Source organism: Ammospiza nelsoni, chromosome 20 (assembly GCF_027579445.1).
Source record: "Ammospiza nelsoni isolate bAmmNel1 chromosome 20, bAmmNel1.pri, whole genome shotgun sequence".
NCBI lineage: Eukaryota > Metazoa > Chordata > Aves > Passeriformes > Passerellidae > Ammospiza > Ammospiza nelsoni.
Genome location: NC_080652.1, coordinates 6990041 through 7000035, shown reverse-complemented (window position 1 = coordinate 7000035; position 9995 = coordinate 6990041). Strand labels below are relative to the sequence as shown.

General features: G+C 47.2%; 2 protein-coding genes across 3 annotated transcripts; both read left to right on the top strand.

Moving 5' to 3' along the window:
* Nucleotides 1-18: 18 nt before the first annotated feature.
* On the top strand, nucleotides 19-6239 carry C20H9orf78 (chromosome 20 C9orf78 homolog). 2 transcript variants are annotated; one of them, XR_009419799.1, is made up of 10 exons: nucleotides 19-280; nucleotides 936-995; nucleotides 1252-1303; nucleotides 1495-1565; nucleotides 1804-1881; nucleotides 2302-2499; nucleotides 2934-3070; nucleotides 3726-3824; nucleotides 4277-4514; nucleotides 6008-6239. XR_009419799.1 is itself a non-coding variant. In XM_059486691.1 (9 exons), exons 1-9 carry the CDS (start codon nucleotides 198-200, stop codon nucleotides 4366-4368), a joined length of 870 nt encoding a protein of 289 aa, XP_059342674.1. In that variant the 5' UTR covers nucleotides 19-197; the 3' UTR covers nucleotides 4369-4828. The 2 variants fall into 2 exon arrangements, 1 of the variants encoding a protein (XP_059342674.1); XM_059486691.1 differs by lacking the exon at nucleotides 6008-6239 and having other exon boundaries at nucleotides 4277-4828.
* Nucleotides 5252-9691, top strand: LOC132082431 (torsin-1A-like). Its single transcript, XM_059486690.1, has 5 exons — nucleotides 5252-5809; nucleotides 6008-6273; nucleotides 7910-8085; nucleotides 8196-8323; nucleotides 9000-9691. Exons 1-5 carry the CDS (start codon nucleotides 5281-5283, stop codon nucleotides 9248-9250), a joined length of 1350 nt encoding a protein of 449 aa, XP_059342673.1. The 5' UTR covers nucleotides 5252-5280; the 3' UTR covers nucleotides 9251-9691.
* The last annotated feature ends 304 nt before the right edge of the window (nucleotides 9692-9995 follow it).

Sequence of the window (9995 nt, the reverse complement as noted above, 5' to 3'; positions counted from 1 at the left end):
AGGGGGGTGGTACGAGGGCTCCCGGCCCGGTCCGGGCGGGCTCGGAGCGCTCTGGGCCCCGCTGGCGGCTCCTGCCCGGCCGAGGTGCGGGCACAGGGGCGGTGCCGCCCGGCCTCGTCGCGGGGCTGTGGCGTCATCGCGGCGCGGCAGCGGCGGGGACGCGGCCGTGTGGGGACTGTGGCGCGGCAGCCGCAGCGATGCCGGGCCAGAAATCCTTCCGGCGGCGCAGGGAGGACGAGGACGAGGAGGAGGAGGACGAGCAGCTCGCCGAGGAGGTCAGGTGGGTCGGGCGCCGGCGGGGAACCGGGCCGGGCCCAGCGGAAACCGCAACTGCGCCCGGCCCTGCGGCGGTCGAGGGGCAGGACGGGACCCAGGTCTGCTGTAGCCCAGCAATGCGGTGTCCGGGTGTCACGACATCGTGTCATGACATATCGTCAGCTACGGCTGTGCTGGGGGCGGTGACGTCGCGTCATAGTGCTATGTTGAACCGCTGTGTTGTGGCGTGACGTCACAGCGTGCGTCACAGCCTTACGTGACCCCAGGAGTTACGGATTCCTCTCAGTTTAGGGAGAAACTCTTGAGATTTCAATTCGCCGTCAACCTTCTTCATTGTCACTCATGTTTGGATGTGTTTTGGCTCGTCCTTCCGAAACTGGCTTCTTCTTCAAGCCTTTCTGTGTTTGGTGCTGCCTTTCTAAGGCATCAGAAAGGAACAAATCCACCAAGTGTCTTGTTTTTCGATTTTTTTCTGGCTGCATGGGATTGCTTAAATAAATAGAAAATACCTATTTAACTTGAAACCCAAAAAGTGGATGCTGATGTGCAGAGGTTTAGGGCAAAGTTCAATAGAAAATTCTATGTTAACTACAGAAAATAAAATTAATTAATTAAAACCAAAGCATCAAGTACTAAGTCAAATGTGTTTTTTCCTTTAGGTTAAAACTTGAGGAAGCCAAAGAAGTTCAGAGCCTCAGAAAGCGGCCCAATGGGGTGAGGTAAGGGATGGCACTGGGGAGGGGAAGTTGTGTTTTGTGCGGGTGTGATGTGACAGCCAATTTCTCTCTTGCCATCTGCCTCCTTCCAGTACAAACCATTATGTCAGACACTGCCAAAATTATGTTCCTGACAGAGAAGTTTCTCTGTTAAAGCCTGAGGATGGAAAAGACAGGGAGACCTAGAGAGGGATAAAGCAATGCAGTATTGTGTTTCCTTCTGCTGAATTTTATATTCTTTCTTTATCTGCCTGACCAGTGCTGTGGCTCTGCTGGTGGGAGAGAAGCTGCAAGAAGAAGCCACACTTGTGGTAAGTGCTGGACAGCTCCATCCCCTCGGGGCTCAGATGTGATGGTGTGAGAACAGTGTCAGTCCAGCCTGGGGCAGGACTGGTGTCACAGCTCAGTCCCTGAATGTTTCCTGTGGTTTTATCCAGATTTTGAAGACTAGCATTCAACTAGAGGGAAGCTTCAGGGGTTTTTGTTATTCCTTGTTTTACAGGATGACCCATTTAAGATAAAATCTGGGGGAATGGTGGACATGAAGAAGCTGAAAGAAAGAGGCAAGGACAGGTAAGTGCATGTGAGCTCTGAAAATCTCTCCCAGGACTAGTATTTAATGACAACTGGTAATTAATTAACCAGAGCTTGTGTCACTTTGAAGTTTCATATTATGCAGTCTGACCACTTACTTTTTCTCTAACTTGTTAAATTACTTTTAAAAAACCCACCACACACACTACTGCCAAAAAAACCAAACAGCCAACAAAAAAATCCACCAAAACCTGTTAACATTGTGGTTTCCACTTAGGATTAATGAAGAGGAAGATCTGAACTTGGGAACTTCCTTCTCAGCAGAAACCAACAGGCGGGATGAAGATGCTGACATGTGAGTCGTGCTGTGTTGTGTCTCTGCTGCTGAATCAGGCTGGGTGGCCCCTCACCATTTATTTTTTTATGTTGTGGGTTCTGAGTAGTCCCAGGACATCTTCCCAGTTCTCACTGAAAGTTTCCCTTGCCCTTTCACTTCCCACCTCCTGGAGTTGAGAAGGCTTTTCCATGGGCAGAGCTAGGAGGTGCCAACCAGCCAGCTTGGCACTAAATCCCATGGGAGCCCTCTCTGCTGGCTGTTAAAGACCTTGGAGGATCTGGTTATTTCTTGGACAGTTCTTGCTGCTAATATTAACTGAGTGCTTTTGGAGAGATGATTCTTTCCTCTCTCCCAGCTGTCAGGACAGGGATGCAGCAGTGCTGGAGCGGAGTACAGGAACAGAATTAAATGCCCTGTCCCCTGTGTGCTGCTGTTCAGGATGAAGTACATTGAGACTGAGCTGAAGAAGAGAAAGGGGATTGTGGAGAACGAGGAGCAGAAGGTGAAGCTGAAGAATGCTGAGGACTCCCTGTATGAGCTGCCAGAGAACATCCGTGTCTCCTCTGCCAAGAAGACTGAGGAGATGTTGTCCAACCAGATGCTGAGTGGCATTCCTGAAGTGGACCTGGGGATTGAGTAAGTGTGCTTACACATCTGTGGCTGCTGGCAGGGCTGCCAGGATCAGCAGCTGTTGGCTGGCAGAGCAGCACTGTGCCTGGATTGCACATCCCCAGTTTGGGGTGGGTGGGATTGAGCCTTGTTCTGGTTTGGTCCTGCACAGCCCCAGGGCTTGGTGCAGCTCCATCCTGGGACTTCTGGGAAAAGGCTCTTCTGTGACCTGACCCCAGCAGCTTTCTGCAGGACCCCTTTGTGTCCTGCACTGAAATGATGCACAAGATAGAAGCTTCCATTTTGCCTTTGAAACAAAGTGTTTCTATGGCACCTCCTCTCTCAAAAACTGCATCAGATGCCAACAGCAGTGCTATTGCTGTCCTCAAATTCCGTGCACATAGCACTTCTGGGCCTGCTACCCTTTCTAACTATGAGTTTGTTGGGTTTTTTCCTTCTAGTGCAAAAATAAAAAACATCATCTCAACTGAAGAGGCCAAGGCCAAGCTCCTGGCAGAGCAGCAGAACAAAAAAAAAGACAGCGAAACTTCCTTTGTTCCCACCAACATGGCTGTTAATTATGTCCAGCACAACAGATGTAAGTCTTGAGTGTCCTTCCTGACCCAGTTGTGACAGAGAAATTATGTATCAGTGTGTCAGGATTGCTTTTCCTGGGATGCTCAGATAGGTCCTGTCTGGCCTGTTTTTTTTCCTTCTGCCCATCAGCAAGGAGAGGGATGTATTTCTCATGGCTGGGCTTTCTGAACTCCCAGCTGACACTGCCTCATAAATTTCAAGTTATTTTCTTTAAGCTGTGCTTAGTGTGCTGGAAATGATGGTGTGTGATGGAGAGACTCCAGTTTTGCAAGCTGCCAGAGCAGACAGGGTGGCCAAGCAAATACAGACCTTATTGGACAGGAGATGGGAATTAATTTCTGTGTGACGCTCTGATGCTGCAGACACCTAAAGGAAAGGCAGCTTGCTGTGTCCTTCCATGCTTACAGGGGTGATGGGAATCAGGTTGGTGTGTTCTGATGGAAGTGAAGAGTGTTTGGGCCACTTGAAAGAGTGCTATTGAAATTTGCTCTGCCCCATCTTGCCTAGTTAACCATAGAAACCAATTCCCAGAAGGGTGGTTCTGAGTTTCTGTTCTTTCTGGTAAAGATGACTTATAACACAGGCCATAGAAATGTATCCTTGTGGGTAAGAGTGCTCCAGATAATATTCCTTACCTGATGTTTCCTTTCCTGCAGTTTATCATGAGGAGCTGAATGCTCCAGTGCGAAGGAACAAGGAGGAACCAAAGCCGCGCCCGCTGAGGGTGGGGGACACAGAGAGGCCGGAGCCTGAGAGTAAGTTCCACACCTGAATAGGTGTAGGGAGACACTGAAACTCTTCAGGGGTCCTCAGAGACCCTGAGTGTGAGTTCCACACCTGAATGGTTGTAAGGAGACACTTCTTCTAGATTGTTCTCTACAGAGAACAATCTGGCTCTGCTTTCCTCTTCTTCTCTGAGTGCCCTGGGGTAGTGTGAGTAGAGCAATCCAAGTCCAGGTGCTGCTGCACCTCTAGATCACACCTGAAATCTGGATGATGTCTGTAGAGACAGACATCCATCCTCCAGCTCAGGGGTGGAGTGGTGAAGGTCACAACTGGAGTGGTACCAAAGCTACCTGACAAAAGTTTGGTGGGATAGCAAAGGGTGTAAGGCAGTAACCTCACATAGTGAGGGACTGTCTAAGGGAGGTGGCAGAGTCCCTGTGAAAGGACAGGGATATGAAATTGTCTTCTCTTTCTTTTGAAGGGTCTCCTCCAAATCGCAAACGTCCCCTCAATGAAAAAGCCACGGATGATTATCACTATGAGAAGTTCAAGAAGATGAACAGGCGATACTGATGAATGTGAAGCCTCTGGAGCTGTTCCTATTTTCCACCAATAAAGGATTTTGTGTCAGGGACCTGCGATGGATGTTGGGAAGAGTCACTACCTTCAGATGCTGATGAAGCTCTTCCTGTGTGATCTTGTAGTGAATCAGTTTGCAGGTGATTGTGAACTCTTTGATTGGTGTAACTTTGTATATAAATATGTTCTTATAAATGAAGTTTTTTTAATGGAAAATGAGCTTTTGTGGTTGGCAATTTTTAGTGAGGAAACAAAGTGGCTTTTATAGATGTTTCTTTTCACCATCTTAATACTAAAACAAAGAGAACCTTTAAAAGCAGCAATGTTGTTTGCTTTGTAAATGTGAAGCTCTTGGGAGCTTGTCTTCTTGTCCACATGACTTCCCTGAAGTGCAGTGTGGGTACTTGTAGTGAAGATTTGTAACTTGAAAATAGTAAAGGTGTTTTTTAAGTTATTGTAGCATTTTTTCTTCTGGAATTCATACTGATAGGTTTTTCCTGGTTTGTGGATTTTGGTGGTGGTGATGGCCAAATTGTCCCATCGCTCAAAAGTGACAACTCCAGGATGGGAAGGGACAACCTCAGATTTCACTTTTTCTCAGAAAAGGGGAAGAATTTCCAGGCCAGGGGCAAGTTTTCCCCTGTGCACATCAGTGGAAGATCGTTTGAACAGGTAGCTTTAAGCTGAGACAGGGAAGATTTGATTTGGATTCGATATTAGAAAAAAAATTTTTCACTGTTTGGGTAGTCAGGCTTTGGATTAGGCTACGCAGGGAGGTGGTGGAGCACCATTCCTGGAGGCGTTGGGATGTGGCACTGAGTGGTGTGGGTTTTAGTGGTTTGGGGGTTACAGTGGCAGTGCTGTATGGACAGTTGGACACGATGATGTTAAAGGTCTCTTCTAACCATGATGATTCTTGGATCCCTCTATTCTAACACCCGGCTACAGAATGTAATATTTAATAACTGCACTGCCCTCTATTCTAACACCTGGCCACAGAATGTAATATTTAATAACTGCACTGCCCTCCGGCAGCGGCGGGTGCCCCCCCCCCCAACATGGCGGCGGCACCTCAGCCCCTCAGCGCTGGCCGCGCCCGTTCCCGCCCCAACATGGCGGCCGCCCCTCAGCGCCGGCCCCGCCTCTCCCCGCACCCGCCATGGCGGCGGCGGAAGCGGCGCCGAGGGGCGGAAGCGGCTGCCGGGCGGCGGGGCCGGGCGGGCAATGAAGCTGCGGCGGGGCGCGCTGCGGGCGGCCCTGGCGCTGGTGCTGCTGCCGCTCCTCACGCCGGCCGGTGCCGTGGAGCCCATCAGCGTGGGACTCGCCATCGCGGGCGCCGCCGCCTCGGCCCTCACCGGCTTCATCTCCTACCCGCGGCTCTACTGCTACTTCAGGGAGTGCTGCCTGCAGCGGCACGAGCCGCGCGCCGCCGCCGGTGCGGGACCGGGATGGGCTGAGGGGAGGTGGCGGGGAGGGCGCCGGGGCAGCGGCGGGAGCCGGGCACAGCCCGCGGGGCCTTCCCGTGAGCCGCCGCTCCAGCCCGGCCCTTTGGCCCCTGCCCGGGGCTGGCGGCCGCCACCGCGGGCCGGGTGAGCCCGCGCCCCGCCGCTCACAGTGTGGTCTCTCCATGCAGCTCTGCAGCACAATTTGGACAAGAAGCTGTTCGGGCAGCACTTGGTGAGCAAGGTGGTTGTAAAAGCCGTCAGGGGTTTCTTGAACAATACCAACGCCAAAAAGCCTCTGGCGCTTTCCTTGCACGGGTGGACTGGAACAGGCAAAAACTTTGTCAGTAAGATCGTCGCTGAAAGCATTTATAAAAAGGGTCTGCAGAGTAAATATGTCCATCAGTTCGTGGCAACTTTACACTTTCCTCACGCTCACAGCATCAATCTCTACAAGGTAAGAATGAGCTGTGCTGCAATGAGTTATAAATGTCACAGCATGATCAGTACATCAGACCTAGATGTTATTTTATATAGTAACATGTATACTGTGCTAGTTTTGTGATCTTCTGTACAGAACTGTGTAACTAACATCCATTAGGATGCAATCTTCTGTACAGAACTGTACTAACATCCTTCAGGATTGGATTTCCTGTGAATGTGAAGTTTTTTGCATGTGTTTTGAGTCTCTCATTAGGGAAGAGTGATATGGTTTAATTTTCATTCCGCACTTTGTTTAGAGTTGGGACTGACTTAAGGATAAACGCGATTTCTAGTTAGGTTATGTGTTGGTGGGCACCGCAAAAAAACCAAATGTTCATGACTCTGGGAAACAACCCAGTGACCCCCAGGTTTGTCAGGCACCATGGCAAGCTCACACTGGCTCTCTGAGGCATCATTGTCTATGCTACTGCACACTTAGTAGATTATTTCATTTTCTATGGATCCATTTCCAAGCTGTAAAACAAAATGACAAAATACTCTGCTGTCAGAAAGGTACAGGTAAATGTACTTGGAATTGTCAGTTCTGTAGGCAGGGAGATGCATCCGAGCTACTGCTCCATGCTGTTTTATGGTTTTTTTTTTGTTCTTTGTTCACTGCACAGTTTGAATGAGTACCACTGTCTTGTAGTACTGCATGTTGATATTCAGTTCGTATTGTTAAAAATAGGAACAGGATGGTCTACAAGCCTGATTTCTAAATGGAGGAAATAGAAACTTTCTCTTTTACAACTTCTTTCCCCCCTTCTTTTAACTGAGCCATTTTGAAATACAATGATGTTTTTCTGCATTTGTCGTGAGGTGAATACACTTGGGAAATTTGCTGCCTGAGGCAGTAGGAGGAAGTGTTGCTGCTTATCCCCAATACACCTGCAGTTCAGGGACAGAGCAGAATAAATTAAAAAGTGATGAATCACTGAAAATAGTCAGAACAGTTATTTCTCATTCATCCACCAGCACATCAACCCTTTTCCCCCCAGTTAATGCATTATTGATGTAATACTCAAGGTGAAAATGCAATGCTTAAGTGAGAGACTCTTTCAATGCAATAAAGCATTGGCCTTTCTGGACAACAGTGTTTTAAGAAGGACTTGTAATTATCTTCATTTAACTTCTGATTGATTAAAACAGAGTTAAATTTTGTTTCTCATTCTGCCAGTGATGGTGAGTGCAATTTCTCACTGCTGCTGGGTAGCAAATTTAAAATTGCTTATATTAAGGTTGTTTAGACCACAGTGCTGCCAAAAGTCATCATCTGACTTGTCAGAGCTTGGCTTTGTGTGGCTGTTCCTTGGTGGGACCCATTTTTTGTTCTACTGTGCACTTTCATTTTTGCTTTTCATATGAATATCTAGGAGAATTTCTGCTTCTCCTATGCTGTTTCTTGGTCTCTTAAAATTTTTCAGAACCAGCACGAGATTTTGTTGAGGTTTCATTTACATGTAACCATGTTTTAGTCAGGAAGCCAAACCTATTAAAATGACACCACTGAAACTACTCCTTCAGGATAAGGTTCCATAAACAGAAAATGCTATTTTTTTTTTCTGTCTTTTCAACACAAACTCAGCATCTTTCACTTTTATGGCTCTCAGGACCAGCTGCAGTCATGGATTCGGGGAAATGTGAGCGTCTGTCCCCGCTCACTCTTCATTTTTGATGAAATGGACAAAATGCACGCAGGGCTCATTGACTCCATCAAGCCCTTCCTGGACTACTATGAGCTGCTGGATGGGGTGTCCTACAGACAAGCCATCTTCATCTTCCTCAGGTAAACAGTGGCTTCTCAGGGTGGCTGTTCTCCCCACTCCATGCTTTTACTTCATAACTTCAACTTTTAATACCACCCCCTACTGCAATCTCTGTTTTCTCTTTACTTAGCAATGCAGGAGCTGAAAAGATAACAGAGGTAGCACTAGATTTCTGGAGGAATGGGAGGACAAGGGAAGACATCCAGCTCACAGATATCCAAAATGCACTCTCTGTGTCTGTCTTCAACAACAAAAATAGTGAGTAAAGCTGGGATTGCTTTTGAGGTGCTGAAAGTTACACAAAAGGGGTGGGCTGCATTTAGCTGCATTTTTACAAGCTATGGTTTCTTCTTGATGTGGCCTCCAGTTTTTGGCTTGTGAGGAGCAAAAATGCAGTTTTGGGGCCTGCAGTTGGCTCCCAGGATGGGTGAAGATTCAGGAGCTCATTGTGCACCTTGGCCACCAGCCTGTTTGCTGCACATTTTGGGGGAAGTGCTTCACAGGTTTCCTCACACAGAACTTCTGGTGAAAAAAGGTTTTAACATAATTATGCTCTGAAATTAGCATTGGAAGCAAACTCACTGTACTTCTTCAAAAGTTTAGATACAAGCTCCAAAAAAAGGAATAAGAAATCTGGTGTGGGAGAGCTGATAAGAGAGAGAAAATCTGTCCTTCTGTAGGTGAGAGAGGGAGAGGTATGAGACCAGCACCTGGAGAGCAAGGCTGAAGCACAAAAATTCATTCATTCAACCTAAAGGAGCACATTTATGTGTCTGTCCAAAATTTTATGCACAGAGTAACATGAGAGGGGGCCTGTGTATTATAGTACCTAAAATCCTGGGAGAATTCTTAGCTGTGATCTGCCCCTTGCTCCCACTGAACCCATGGTAGTGTTTAACTGGAGAAATACTAACAAACCTCTTTCCCTTCCCAGGTGGATTTTGGCACAGCACCTTGATTGACAGAAATCTCATTGACTACTTCATTCCTTTCCTGCCTCTGGAGTACAAACATGTGAAAATGTGTGTCAGGGTTGAGATTGAGTCTCGTGGCTACGCTGTGGATGAAGACATTGTGAGCAGGATAGCTGAAGAAATGACCTACTTCCCCAGAGAGGAGAGAATCTATTCAGATAAAGGATGTAAAACTGTGGATGCAAAGCTGGATTATTATTATGACTTCTGATGCTTTATTGCTACAACCTGCAAAGAAGCAAATTTAACTTAATCACAAAGTGGGGGACCTGAGACATTTCGTTTTTAAGTACTTTTTAAAGAAAGGAACACTATTTTTTAACTGGTGTGTAAATAAGCAGCAGTGCCTCTGCATTTTTGTCACCATCACAGCTCCTGAGTGCTTCAGCCCTGTGCTGTGAAGGTAAGAAGGAACTGCTTTGGGAATTCCTGGATCTGCCAGGGCTCAAGACACTTGAATCATGTGGTGATCATCAGAGCCATCAGCAGATTCCTGACAGGTATAGAAGGACTGAGACTATAATCTAATTTTAATTTGATTTTGCTCTGATGTGGATGATCTCTAGACAATATGGAGAATTTTAATCAAAGTTCCTGTGTCTCTGAAAGCCTTCATTGGTCCTGTGTGGGAATATGCATTAAAAATAGAACATGTGTCTTTCTGCCTTCAACAGCTTGGGCCCAGTAAAGATTAGGGGGGATTCTGGAATTTAAAAATCTGGGCGTACAGTGCCATTGTCTTTTTCAAAACTGATGTGTAATTTAGTCTCCTGTGTGTCAAACCAAGAATATAAATTTGCTGTGAATAGTGCTCAGAGAGTAGATTTAATATCACAAGGAAGTGAGTTAAAGTCCATAAATACCACAGTGGTGTACTTAGTTCCTATTTTAGGTCACTCTTTATGTTGCCCACAGCAGGCTCTCCCAGGAGTGATCTCAGGAGGGAGAGCTGTGCT

What these genes read in the sequence shown, in the direction of transcription:
- LOC132082431 (XM_059486690.1), top strand. Translation starts at nt 5,281, where the DNA reads ATGATGATTCTTGGATCCCTCTATTCTAACACCCGGCTACAGAATGTA. An exon ending in ACAGCATCAATCTCTACAAG is followed by an intron (nt 6,274 to 7,909) that starts GTAAGAATGAGC and finishes TATGGCTCTCAG; the next exon opens with GACCAGCTGCAGTCATGGAT. An exon ending in TGTCTTCAACAACAAAAATA is followed by an intron (nt 8,324 to 8,999) that starts GTGAGTAAAGCT and finishes TTCCCTTCCCAG; the next exon opens with GTGGATTTTGGCACAGCACC.
- C20H9orf78 (XM_059486691.1), top strand. Translation starts at nt 198, where the DNA reads ATGCCGGGCCAGAAATCCTTCCGGCGGCGCAGGGAGGACGAGGACGAG. An exon ending in CGGGATGAAGATGCTGACAT is followed by an intron (nt 1,882 to 2,301) that starts GTGAGTCGTGCT and finishes GCTGCTGTTCAG; the next exon opens with GATGAAGTACATTGAGACTG. An exon ending in AGAGAGGCCGGAGCCTGAGA is followed by an intron (nt 3,825 to 4,276) that starts GTAAGTTCCACA and finishes TTTCTTTTGAAG; the next exon opens with GGTCTCCTCCAAATCGCAAA.